Here is a 14,560-nt window from a genome sequence, read left to right as displayed (position 1 = left end):
CATGGAGTTTGGTTCCAAAAGTTAACAAAAGTTTACTATTCTTTTCCGTTACTAAGAGAAATATGTTTATTAAAGCAATCAATTATTTATTATGACATCGTCACAATGCCGGGCTGCAATTTTTTGTCACAATGTTTTCCATTTTTAGTAATGTTTGCCCCTGAACATTATACTTTTCATGTTAGCAATAGAGTCATGCCGGTCATCTATTAACTCCTTTCAGGAGAAATTTTCGAATTGAAATAACATGACTTCTGATTTTTAAAAACAACATTTTGAAATTCGAATAAATTTTATTATTTTTTCTGTCAATGAGAGCCTATAGCCTTTGTTGATTCACCCGTGCACACCTATGAATTTTCCAATTTATTGTTTACATCCTTATTACTTTATTGCGCGTTTTACTGTCTGTTTCTGTATTTAAAATGTTCATATTATTATAAACCTAAATAAATCTATCCTCTGCCTATAACCTTTTTTAATGTGCCTCAAAAATAAATTTTGCATAGTGCCACCTCTGCATTTTGTATGTCTCTGGTTAAATGTAAGCTGAAACTTTTATTTTATTAATTGTTTAATTAATCGTAAAGTTCTGTTAACAAATTCCTTTAATAAATATAATTCTGAAGAATGTCAAAAGACACAAATCATAAAATTCATCATACACTTAAGTAAAATTACTGGTACTGTAGTGTCTGGAACATATGAAATAAAAAAAAAAATCCAAATAAACTAGGTTTTTCGTATTTAATTACATGTTTGGAAATTGAAACAAGCATAGATTAAGAATAAGATTCATTTTAACTCTGTTTCCAATTAACTTTTAATTATCACGAATTATGAAAACTAAATCTCTGTTGTCTCATTTTTTTATTTTTAGGACTTAGATAAAACTGAAAATCAGCAAAGTGTGTGTTATTTTTTCCCATGGATGGCACAAGAAATTATGGATCACAAATTGATACCCGTTACCATGTCTAGTTGCTTAAATTTAATAGTTGAATTTCCAGATTTGTTACCAGGTAATATAATGTTACTTTAATAATAATAAAAATATGTTTGCTAGTACTAATACAGTTGCTTTTATTAAAATTTCTAATATTTCAAAAGAACAAAATGTTAAATATTTTCAGATGTGGTTTTCTCAAAATTAGTTACTAGAACATTTCGATGGTCTGAACAACATAGCTGGAGAAAAATGCCATGCATTTTTCGGCAAACAGCCAAAATAGCTGTCGATCATCATCATGATATTATAATGAGAAGATCAACACCTGCTTATGATCGAATCAGGGTAAATTTTTAAACATGAACTTTCTATTATGAAATTTGAGCAAATTTAACATGTAATTCTATTCTTCATTACATGTAACATGTAAACGAAGAATAACATGTTACATGTTATTCTTCGTTTTATATAGAATTTAAAAAAAAAAAGCTTTCCTCAGCTGATTACTTTGAAAATGAATAATGTAATTATTGTAAACCATTTTCTGGTGAATACTAAGTCAAACATGTGCTTATTGATGGTACTTCTCCTTATGTAAGATGGGATAGAATGGGATAGTTTGGCTATTTCTGTCTAAAGTAGAAATAAGACATCAGCATCTGTTACAAAATTCCAGATAATGATAAAATACATAGTTTCCACTTTTTTCTGAAATAGCAAACAGGATTCTGGAATGGACTGTAAAAATGTTGCCACCTACTTGCACCACTTCATAACAAGGATGCAGTGCAGAAGGAACAAAGTGTGAAATTCACATAGGCATGGATAGGACAAATGTTACAGTTGAATGGAAAACACTAAAAATTGATTAAATAAAAACACAAAAACCACTGATTACACATTTGTTTTTTGTTTTACTTTCTCAAAATGACTAATTCTGCAATAATTCACCTATACTTTTGAAACTATAGAATTCTGCATGGTTAACATCATCTGTAATGATAGCACAATCAGTTTTAGGCATTTTAAGTATATAAACTCAAAGAAATGTACACATCAGTGTTTTTGATAATTTTCATTCAACTGAATTATTTAGTCTAATCATGGCTATGTGAATGTTGCATTCTGTCTTTCTCATATTACACACAGGGACAATTATTTTACAAAAATTTAAATTATTTTACAGTCCGTTCCAGGATCCTGTTTGTTATTTTGGAATGGAAGAAAAGCTGAAATTACATATTTTTTTCATTCTCTACAATTTTGTGTCAATTACAAAGTTGTATTTTTATTCAGGACAAAGATGGATTCTGTAGGTTGTGGAGGACAGAATCTATTAATATCAGGACAGAATCAAATCAAGGGCAGATAGAAATGTTATCAATTAGCACATGCTCAACTTAGTATATATCAACAACTGGTCCACAGTAGTTGTATTAATTGTTTTTGAAATAACCAGCTGGAGAATGATTTTTGTTATTATCCTATGAGATCATTTGTAAATGAATGCATACTACATGACACTCTCATCATATTTATATTACTAAATGAATAACTCAAAAGATTAAATAATCTGAATGGCAGTTAAGCAAATATTTCATTTATTCATTCCATAAGGAAATACACATAGATATTTATAACAATAAAAATCTGCTTTATTGGATCTGCACACATTAAGTTTCTCTAGTACTTTCATACAACTAGAGCCCATTATCATAAGATAGAAAAGTGAACTAGTTTGATAGTTAAGTCATCTATTTAAATGATTTAGCTATCCAGCTGGCCATCTAATTGTATTAGATTTCAGTTTTTTAAGAAAAGGGTGTTTGCTTCATTACGCATTCAGATATTCATATTAATATCAGCATAAAATAACATTCTTATTACTATAATGAGATTAATTTTATTTAAATCTATTTAAACATAATTCACTGTCAAAAATGATTACACTCTAGAAAAACTTAATAATTTATTTATATGCTACAGTATATGAATAGTTCAATATGAATTTTTAATAAATTTATAAATTTGATAGATCTAAAAAAAAACAAATTACCTGTATTTTAATTAATAATTGTTTTATATAATATTTCAGATTATTGTAACTAAGAGGAGAGAAAGTGAAAGTGAAGATGACATGACAGGAAGCTCTCCTTCTCCCCATATCTGTGCAAAGGTAAAATAATTTATCAATTATGTTAAAGTAATTAAGATGATGAAGAAAAATCTTACATTTACTTGTAAAAAATATATATATACTATTATATATATATATATATATATTATGAATATACTGACAGATGATTTTTATAAAACTTTATTCTAATATTAAAGCCCTGTATATCTTATATATATATTTACTTGTAAAAAATATATACAGATATATATATATATATCAGTATATATTTTTTACAAGTAAATATATATATAAGATATACAGGGCTTTAATATTAGAATAAAGTTTTATAAAAATCATTGTCATATATTCAAAATATAAATAGAATGACCACAAAGTTTATATGCATGTTAGTTAGAAGTTAGCGTCCACTTTTTATCTAAATTTTAATTTATCTTTATGTTCTGGTCATCATTCATGTCAACAGTTGAAAGCTTTTAAGGCAATACCTGATAGTAATTTTTGAGGTTAGTGCAAGCAGTATATATATATGCTTACTACTAAATAAACTGGTATTCTGTAAGCCTCTGTAAATAATATTTGAGTTAATTGTACCTATTTGTAGACACCACCAAACACACATAGCCAGCCAGATGGCTAAGGTAGTTAAGGCATCAGCCTAATGGTTCGGGTGATCTGGGATCTAGACAGGTTGAAAAATTCAAAAATTTTTCAGTGGACTGTCCTGGGTCCTGAATATGTTGAGCTCCAATCCTCATCACCCAGCTATTCCATTGTGGGCCTGGCTAAATCCACAATTGGCTTGAAAAAGGCCTTCTTCATGCTCACAGGGTAGGAAAAGTAAAAAAATAAAAATAAATGCTGTTTTTATGTCTTCAATCTTGTAAAAGTTAAGAAATTTTATTTTTCACATTATTTCAAAATCAGTTGTTAGTTGTTGCCATATCAAGATTCATACAAGATACACACATATCAAATTCACATCCAATCCATCATCTGCTTTGTCATCAAAATATTCTGTAACTGAGAAATCTTGAATATAATCTCATGCATAGGAGCTTTGTGTCTATTCTGTATCATAATTTAACGATAATTTTTGTTATTAGGTTCGCCATCTATTAGAGAGTGAATTAGAAGCAATTAGAGACAATTGGTACAAAAGGTTATCATTTCGTTTGTGTGTTCCATGCCCTTGTGAAAGGTATTGTGATAAACACCACATCAGTCATTGTATGGAAGAAAGCTGTGTTCATTTATTATTATTAAATGACTGTCTTTCTCAAAAGGTTTGAAAATAAATTAATCATTTCATAATATATTTGTAAATTTAAAACACAAAATTTAGATTAAAAAATTTATTCATCCATAGATTATAGAATGTGACTATAGAAGAGTTAAAACTGACTTTATTCAAAGATACTTTCCTGAATCATCATCTTCAAATGGTAATACACTGCATAATGTATCATTATTTTATTGTAAGTTTGTATAAAATACCATAAAAACATTATTAATGAAAAATTTGATATGAAATAATAAATGAAAAGTTAGTTGTAACTATTATTAATTTAAAACAATTGTTCAGATATATAAATGAAATAAAAATAAAATAGCTTTTTAATAAGATCCACATAATTTAATAATGAAAATCAAACATAGCTAATAATAAGATAATGTTTTTGTTAAATCTGTTGAACATATGGCATAACTTGTTAAACCATTTTGTTAGAAACAAGCTTCATGTCATAATGATACATCTATAAAATAGCAATTTTCATTAAAATCCAGCAAACAAACATCAATGCTTAAAGTGAAATTCAATCTGGCAAACTAAGAACAATGTTTTAACAATCTCTGATATTAGATTTGTGGCATTGTTAAGATACTGTTCTTAATAAAATTTGCAACTGTGTTTAAAATTACAGTTTCAAATTCTATTTTATATTATTTAATATATTTTAAAATCTGTATGCTTGTTTTTAAGGCTTATATTTTAATACAGCATGAGAGATAATCTCTTTACACAATTTAATTCTAGTTGAAATAGTCCTTATTTATTAAACTTATATTTAGTCGAGAGATTATTTTAATTAGCTTATTCATGGATTTTACAAAGCATTCATTGTTGCACAATAAGGATATTATTACCATAATCTTTAATAAATTTTGATGCTATTTTTAAAATAGGATAGGAAATGCTTAATTGATTATTTTAAAAGGCTATTTATTTATATTAATATGTACACTGATAGATGAATATTCATTAATGACTGGTGCTGAGATTCGTTCTTGTTGGGAAAGCAACGAACTTTCATCGCATGATCCTCAATGGATTAGAAGTGCAGCCAAAGTTCTTAGTTTTGGAAATGTAGGAAAAGATTGGACAGCTCTAAGCAAAAAATTAGGTAAGAATTTTATATTTAGCTGGAATTTATTTTAATTAAATTTATACATACTGATATATTTAATTGTAGGTTATAGTGAAAGAGAAATTGCACGATTTGAAGATGATATTCATCCAAGCATGTCTTTAATTGTCGATTGGATAGAAAGTAATGGGAGAACTCGATATTGTATTGATTTATTAATATCATGTCTAGAACAAATAAACAGGAAAGATGTAGCAGATGTTATACAGAATGAAATTGGTAATACATAATTATTATTCTTTCTTGTAAATTTTAAAATGCATCTCTGCATTATATTTATTACTAACTTATTTATTTAGGACCAGAATTACCTGCTCCACCTGTATTTATAAGTTATCAATGGGATTCTCAAGAAGCTGTTCTGGGTTTAAGAAGAAGAATGGAATTGGCAGGATTTCCATGTTGGATGGACGTTGGACAATTGGGCGGTGGTGATTCTTTATATGGAAAAATATATGAAGGAATTAGCAAAGCAAAGGTATTTTTGGATTTCAAATACTTTTTAATTTTTTAAAGTTATAAAATTTTTATGATTTAAATCTATGAAATAATATAAAATAATTGTGAAATGTTATAAGCTCATTTATTATGCCAAATATATTATAAGGAAAAATTGTACTATCTTTCAGCATTAAGTTTATTTGTTTGATGAATTTATTTATTTTAAAATCAAAATTCAAATTTTATATATTCTTTTTTTGCTTGAGGAAGACATTTTCAAATGTTGAATGTACTTGCATGTATTTCATAATATAACATACTGTAGTTTTTTCAATTAAATATATTTCTTTTCTTAACACTTTCCTTCTAAAAAGCTGGAGAATGCAGCTAGAGAAAGTTAGAGAATATCCTTCTCATTCCTACTATTGTTTAAAAAATAATCACTTTATATTAAACCAAAACCAAAACCAAACCTAATTGCATTAAAATTTTAATAGATGATAATATGATAAGTGTATTGCAGATGGCCTGTTAAACCATATTTGTGATCATAGATGTTTTAAATGCAATGTTTTGAAGTTCAAACAGTTAAATTTTACTTTTTTGTGTCAATGGGAAAAGCTTAAGCTCCTATAAATCTTGGATCTGTCCCTGAAATGAACAAAATTTGCACAGTGAATGTAAAGAATATTCAAAGATTTGTAATAACTACAATTTTCTCAATTTTCACTCAACTTGATTATACCATAATAAATACTTTTTGCTTATAAGAAAGATTAGTGCTGCTATCTTATGGCAAAAATCTTAAAATAACCAATAGGCCTACACATTTTAATTTTTGTCATTAAGAAGTTTATATCTCTTATTCAATGTCTTTATTTTTATGCATAAACTTGAGAATGGCAACCTTCCATCTTATAGTGATATTTTCAAATCTTAATATTAAAAAGTTCTGAACATTAATTTCATTTCTCAAATAGACCAGATGATAATTTAACCTATAAAATTGAAGATAAAGCCAGTAAAATGAGAATATATGTCAATTTTAGTGGTGTAGCTTAGGAAAAGATAAATTAGTGCTGCTTAATTAGTGTTATAAGAATTACATTTTCATCATCAATTCTCTTCATTCTATACAGGGCATAAAACTTCCTGTATGATTTCCTATCCAATTCTATTCTTTTCCACTCATGTAATCTCTCTTCAGTTTTTCTCTAAACTTCAAAAATTATTTACAATCAATCTTCACATCTTCCTCGAACATCTTTTTCTCTCTGGGACTTCTTTGTATTCCAGTCTAATGCCTATTTCACAATGTTGTCATTATCTTGCTTCAGTATATAAGACATTATGGATTATAACTATTAAAGAAATTTTAACTGTAACCAAAAAGTTTTGTTTCAATAATTAAAAATAATATTTACAAATATATTAAAATTTATTAGCTATTTTAGAAATAAATAATTTAGTGACAATGTATTATGTTTAATATATTTATTGATGTACTGTACAAGCAAATGTGTAGCATAATTTCAGAATTTTGCATTTTGAATAAATTTTCTATTTATACTGTTGGAGCACATACAAAAATTTAAATATAAAATTCCCATTATTTCAAATATTAATAATTTATTAAGTATTTATTATAATTGTTATATCTCTTATGTAGGTAGTGTTGTGCTGCTTGACTCCCAGCTATGTTATATCTCCAACATGTTCCCGTGAAGCTAGCCTTTCTGATGTGCTACACAAACCAATAGTTCCTGTCATGTTAGAGCCTACTCCATGGCCACCTCAGGGTCCTCTTGCTATTATATTAAGTTCTTTAGTTTATGTTGATTTATGTGGTAAATAATAATTTTAAATATTTTCTACTTTTTAAATAAATGTAATATTATAAGTGCCCCATTATATCATGCATGTAGGGAAACATACCAAATAAGCAATATCTCAGCTGGCACAATATAACAATGTATCTATCCATTATTGGCTAAAGCACTTGCATATTTGGAAGACAAAAAATAACATTATATATCTGGAAAAGCAATATAAATTTTTGCAATATAATGAGGAGCTACTACAGTAGATTTTTAATTAAAAAATTACTTTCAGAAAATAATAAGTAATTTAGAATTAAATGTCTATTGCTAAAATAAAATTATTTTAAACTAATGAAACAAACTTTTCTTTCTAAATTACTATCCTTAATTGTGGATTCTTGTATAAAATTTTTTTAAATAACAAAATCATTAATAATTTAATTTCAGGAATTGGCGGGCATGGAGGTAGTGGACGTCTGGCTGACTGGGAAAGCAGATTTCAAGAGATTGTGGAACGGGTATCTCATTACATATCACCCATGTTTGCACCACCAATCCTTACTCCAAGAACCACGGGAAAAGCAATAGTATCATGTACACAAACGCTCCGTCTGGAAGAATATAGCAATCCAGCTTTAAATATTACAGACAGACATGGAATATTTGAAGTATGTTTTTTTTAATTATTCAGCTTGATTTTTAGTTTCAATCTATTTTATAATATATCTTACAAAACAAACCAAAAACAAACAAAATTAATTTTCAGTTAGTCATAAACTAACTTAATAGACAATGGATACTGATTAATCGGTCAGTATACTTTGAGACTTCCCAATTAAGCAGCTGTTCCGCAAAGTTTATATAAAGATAAAAGATATATATATTATAGACTTGAAAAAAAATTTCTGCTAAAAACAATTTCAATTTAATAAATATATGTCAAATATTACCATAATTATTTCAAAGATGGCAACTTGCCATCTTTCTGTAATAAGTCTAAATTTTTTATGATTCCCAAGTCTGTTGACTACACCAAGGGCAATCCTGTAGCCAGAATAAATCATTGGGAGGCTAGAGAGGCAAACTGAAAAAATTGTGACTGGTATTTTTCTTTTTTTAGCCAGCACTAGACCTATTAGCTACAGTGTAAAAATAAGTAACAATAATCTTAATTCATATGATGAAAGCAAAACTATATATAAGTATTGCACATGAGAACTACTGACTAAGCTAAAGGAACTTAGCCACCTGTTAACCCCCGTAGCTTTGGGTCTGATCAAGGGTATGTTATCATAAATGAGCTATTATTTATTTGTTACATTATCATAATGCCAGGCAATTTTTTTTGTAACAATGTTCTCAATTTTTTTAGTAGTGCCTTGCCCCTGTACATCATACTTTTTCTGTTAACAATAGTTATGCCAGTCATCTATCTGACTCTGTTCAGAAGAAAATTTTTTGAATTGTAATAACGACGTCCAGTTTTTAATGGAAGTTCAGATATAGTTAATTGGGGCTTCTTGCTGCTAAACTTTTCATATCTAGACTTTTGTCTATCTCACTCCATTCTCTACATTAATTAAGGAAGGGCAGATGGATGCCAGTGGGAATTTATAGATCTAGAATTTTTTGAAAATTGCAGCCCAAAGAGAAATTTCAGATATAATAGTTTAAACAAGCTAAATGAGAATGTGCCACATAGAAAAGAAAAGTTATTTCTTCTTGTCTTCTGTTGTGGTTCTATATCCCAACTAATTTAGTCATCTTTTATTTAGCCTGATGATGCCCATTCAACATGTGCAAAAAGTTAGCTCTATTCCCCTTTTTTTTTCTGCTGGTATTTGGATTTTTGTTTAATTAAACCTTTTTCTAAGGTGTGAATTTATTTGCTAATATTCCCTCCAGTTTCTGTATTTTGTTAAATTGTTCATCATTATTTAAATAAGAAAGACAATCTCAGCATTGTCCTTCTCATTATATGATTTATTGAATTTAATGTTACACTTACCAAGCAACCATCTGTTACTTTGGAATATCTGGAGCCATTTTAGTGCCCATCATTTTCAACATTGGATTGCTGACATGTGCATTTTAAAGTTATGATAAAGAACCATTGATTCAGGGTTCTACAAGGTTTGCATCCTTGCTTTCATATTTTTGTTTTTGAGAATATTCTTTTGATCCTTAGCTGATTGCATACAGAATCACTTCACTATCAATAGGCATGTGTTCATTATTGAGGGAATCAACACTGTCTTACTCAGTGATGACCTCCATAGCACAATGTGGACTGATACTTATTTTGTAAAGTTATTATTAAAAAATTGACAAATGCTGGTAGTAGGCAGGAAAAGTATATTTCATGTTCAACGAGATCATTTTTGTTTTCATTCATTTTAATTTTTGTTCATTAGAGATTAACAGATTTCCAACAATATCCATACATATCTTGAGATTAACTCCTTACAATTAATATCAACCAATAATTAAATTCTTACAGTCTGTGAAGTTTTTCCCTTATAATCAGCACTAACTGACAATAGACTTTCACAACTATGGAGTTCAGCTGTTAAAGTCAACAGTAACCAACAATTGATTATTGCAACTATGAAGTTCATTCATTACAATTAGTACTAATCGACAATATAATTTTCAGGGAAAGAAAAGATTAGGAAGTGAGAATTGAAATTAAACAAAATGAATGGGTTCGGTTGGTTATCCATACACTTATTACTTCAATTCACCATGAACTCTCGATGTTCATTTTTTTATTCACCAAACCTCCATGAGCAACAACTGAGTCTTCTTTTTGTTTTTATAAGACAGATGTTACACATCCACAAGAGCCGAATTATCGGGCTAGAGCACAAACCTTTTACAAACATAAAGAAAAAAAAGCAGCACTCCATCCCTTACCTTTCGCTCTCAAGCCACAAAAACAAAAAAACCGTACGTGACCCGTTTCCCATATATTTTGTCATTCACCACTCATTAAAATGTCTAAAGCCCCACTGATGCAGGTGTCTCACTTGGTCACACATAGTCAGACGGATAATCCAATTAATAACCAACAAACTAGGGTGGCCATCACCCAATGCCAAAAAAGGAGGACACTGTTGGGGGTAGCTCCCCGCGCACCCTGTTAACCCCTCGCGCTTTCCGTTTGTTTATACATACACGTATAAATAAAAAACGGAAAAATAAATTTGGCGAGCTGGAAAAGACGCGGGCGTTGGCACTCGAAGCAATTTGCAAAGAAAACATCTCTTCTAGGGGGTCAGCAACAGTCTGTTTCCAAATTTTAATAACTCCAACCTCCTCCACCTCGCCAGCCGTACATGCAACTTCCATCCAGTTAAAAGAAGAATTCTGCCGAAGATCCAAAGATGATTGGTTAGATTTTTCATCTATGTTGTGCCTTCATCCAATAAACATTTGTGGCCATTTGTAAACACTTGTGAAATTCTTTGGCCTCTTAACGAAGAAAAGTGATGTTGGCCATCTGGAGCTTCTTCAATTCATTCGAAGTGACAACTGAACTATTTTTGTACACATCTTTCATTTTCTGACTCTATTTACAACCCTCGTCAAGTAAATTATGTTCGAATTCGGAACAGCATAACATCGAACATTTTTTACAAACTTTAAACTGGAATTAACAAGAATATAGTTAACGAATTTTTTTAACATTAAAATCCTAAATGGCCCACCAGAGCCCAAGCAGTTCCATTCTCTGAACATTGGGAGTTCGGTCGTGGGTTCGCGCCTCACCAGGATTGGCTGGCTATGTGGAGTTTTTCAGGTTTTCTCCACGTCTGTAACTCCTGAATAAGAACCAGTTACCCTTACAAAGACCTCCCGGAAGGCATCCCCCAAGGCAGATCGCCCAAATGTTGCATTGTCATAACTAAACAAAAAACAAAATCCTAAATTACTATGATAATAAACTATCTATCTCCAAAAAATTAATACAATAACCTAACAAATTACTATTTACGATTGACTATTGTCCAATATTGTTGTACATATTACAAAGTGTTTTTACTCATCCCAAGTCCTTTTTTAATGGCCTATATCCATGCGGTTGGAAATCGCTGTAGTCCACATTACTCCTGGGTTAGAATAGATTGTTATACTATCTAGCAGTAACTATCCTGATTAAGCGATATGGTGTCCTAAATAACTGAAACAAATATTGACTATTTTCTTGATTTGTTTTTGGATTCACGATTTTTTTCCAAATAAAATCTCCAATTGACGGCCTATCAAAATTACAAAAGTATCAACTTTGCTCTGAAGTTTAAATCCAGATGAGATGTTCAGAAGTTTTTATAGGCGTTTTGATTCAGATATGTTGGATCCTGTCATTCCTCATTCAGTTCTCATTGTCAGCCTGGTTAAACACATAATGAACACATGAACAATATAAAAGTTCTTATTGTCCACATGACAGAAAAACTTAAAAAAATCAGATATTACTTGATATAATAAAAATAATTACAGTAATAAAGTTTACTATTTTTTCCCAGGATCAACAAGATGAAACAACGTTCACGGATGACACGGAAGACATAAATCCCTACACAAATAACAGAAGAAGAGAAGACACACCAATGGCATGGCAACAGCCGAGAGTTATAAATCGCGTAACCCGATGTTCTATATGTATTTTACTTTAACATTATATTTTTATTTATAAATCATAAACATCAAAATCATAAATTTGTATGTAAATATGTATAGATTGCATCAAAAAAAGAATAACTGTTCTCTTTTACATATACGAATTTCTTCATTTCACATGTTGTAATATTATTCTTCTGTTATGTATTTCATATTGATATTTATATAAATATTTATATATACATATATATATATATATATTATTTAAATAAAATTTTTGCACTCTAACAGTTTCCATTAAAATGAATCTTTGATTCTTTTTTAATTACAGATTTGTTGGTATATTTAAAGAAATATAAGAAAAAATGGCTTTTACTATTTTACATGCACAGTTACTGAAATATATATGCATCCAAATAGCCACAAAGTTCCTTTCAGGGCTTTAAGAGGGGGAAAATGATCCAGCCTAAAAAAACAGAGCAGTTGCCATGATTACAGACATGGTATCCTAGTTTATAAAGATTTCATTTTTACTATTTTTACTACTTGCATATTTATTTCAACTTTTCTAATTTCTAATTCCACCTGGGTAGAGATATATGCAAGGGGAAATCAATACTTTATAATTTAATATCATTATACAGGGTAAACAAAATGTCGGCACAGCTACTACAATATTTTTGTGTTCCGAAGCACGCAGAAGTTTGCGACTAATATGTAATGGTGTTCGCAACAGAATATACGTGTGCACTTATTAATGGCAAAGTAAAAACGGCAAATGAACTGTTACGAAACAAAGTTCCAGGGAAACAAAACAGAATGCTTTTTTTCATCAGCTATTCACGTCGGCTGTCTTTGATGTTGAGGGGAGTTTTGTGTATTGGTATATATAGTATTTGACATCACTGATTATACGATAGAGCAGTGGTCCCCCTGTGGATGATGAGTAAATTTAGGGGGCAAAAAGAAGCAAGTGGGAGGCAGGGTACCGAACGATGATCATATGCAAAGGTTGGAGTCACTTACAACTTTTCTCGTTCCTCTGTTAAACGGGTAAGAAGAAACATTGCATTTAATGGTTTCCAGATGTTGAGAACAATATACGGCAAGGACACAAAGTGTGAATTTCATAGATAAAAGTTTTCCTACGAATATTTTCAAGCCTTTCTTACATAAGAGAAAACGAATTAGGGGACGAGTTAGGGTATAACTTTATGGAACAAAGGGGAGGTGGATCGAAAAGTTTGGGAATCATTGCAGTAGAGCAACGCTGATCGACTAGTTAACATGTTACCATTTTGTGTAAAATCTTACTTCAAAAACATCTAAGTATGATAAAAGATATCTCTAAAAAAAGCTTCTAAATCGTTACGAGTTTCAAAAATTGTGTAAACAACTTAATTTATAGCAGTAACCGCGACTACTGTACCATTCAAAACATCAGATATTTTATTTAAACAATTAATATTTCATTTTCTATTTACATTTCAGTATTAGAGTCGTTACATTGCATTCACGTGTAACTGACTTTTCTTGCCTTTGGTTTCGAAGGAACAAAATCTTAGCATGTTTAGTTTCTTGATTTTAATTCATACTTAACTCTCAAAATAAATCTTTTCTCCCGTTATGAAAGAAAAGATTTTTTTATCTTGACGATTATTGGTTATATTTGCGTACTGCTTTTTATTTTAACTTTGGCAATAAAGTAAAATTACATCAACTAGAATAGGTTTTACTTTCGCTTTTGAATTCTATTAATTTGCAACGAAAGTTTCTTTTTATTAAATATATAACAAATAGAAATTATTTCCTTAAAACCAAACAATATCAATAATCAATAATTATCAATATAATTTCACTATAAAAATTTTATTTAAGATCAGATGAAATAATAAAAAGATGTAATTTTCGTTTTCCGAGAAACACGATTAACATTGATAAAATAAACGAATAACATTCGGTTAATTTTTTTACACGAAATCCTTCAATTAATAGGAGGCAGCCATTTTTTCAACAACTTTCGACGACCGATACTTTTAACGTCGGTCGGTCCAGGATGCTTCTGCTTATCCTGGAGCAAACTCCAGGATAAGCAGAAGCATCATCAATTCGCACTGTAATTGGTCAAAACTTGTCACAACGCGTTCGTGACCTACGTTCT

At 29.6% G+C, this 14,560-nt stretch overlaps 1 protein-coding gene across 2 annotated transcripts in view; it reads left to right on the top strand.

Annotated features, from left to right (window-relative positions):
* LOC136971462 (uncharacterized) overlaps positions 1 to 12,674 on the top strand; it is a 70,449-nt gene extending 57,775 nt beyond the window's left edge. For both annotated transcript variants that reach the window (XM_067265916.1, XM_067265917.1), the window contains exons 13-23: positions 881 to 1,022; positions 1,134 to 1,294; positions 3,045 to 3,125; positions 4,193 to 4,372; positions 4,456 to 4,531; positions 5,339 to 5,491; positions 5,561 to 5,734; positions 5,815 to 5,993; positions 7,626 to 7,803; positions 8,224 to 8,444; positions 12,306 to 12,674. In XM_067265916.1, the coding sequence (XP_067122017.1) occupies positions 881 to 1,022; positions 1,134 to 1,294; positions 3,045 to 3,125; positions 4,193 to 4,372; positions 4,456 to 4,531; positions 5,339 to 5,491; positions 5,561 to 5,734; positions 5,815 to 5,993; positions 7,626 to 7,803; positions 8,224 to 8,444; positions 12,306 to 12,455 (1,695 nt within the window). In that variant the 3' untranslated portion in view covers positions 12,456 to 12,674. The remainder of the gene's footprint in view (positions 1 to 880; positions 1,023 to 1,133; positions 1,295 to 3,044; positions 3,126 to 4,192; positions 4,373 to 4,455; positions 4,532 to 5,338; positions 5,492 to 5,560; positions 5,735 to 5,814; positions 5,994 to 7,625; positions 7,804 to 8,223; positions 8,445 to 12,305) is intronic.
* Positions 12,675 to 14,560: the final 1,886 nt, after the last annotated feature.

This window comes from Centruroides vittatus, unplaced genomic scaffold (genome assembly GCF_030686945.1).
Source record: "Centruroides vittatus isolate TY-2023 unplaced genomic scaffold, ASM3068694v2 contig_2565, whole genome shotgun sequence".
In the NCBI taxonomy this organism is placed as follows: Eukaryota; Metazoa; Arthropoda; class Arachnida; order Scorpiones; family Buthidae; genus Centruroides; species Centruroides vittatus.
Note: the sequence above shows the minus strand (reverse complement) of the source record. Positions and strands in the feature narration are given on the sequence as shown.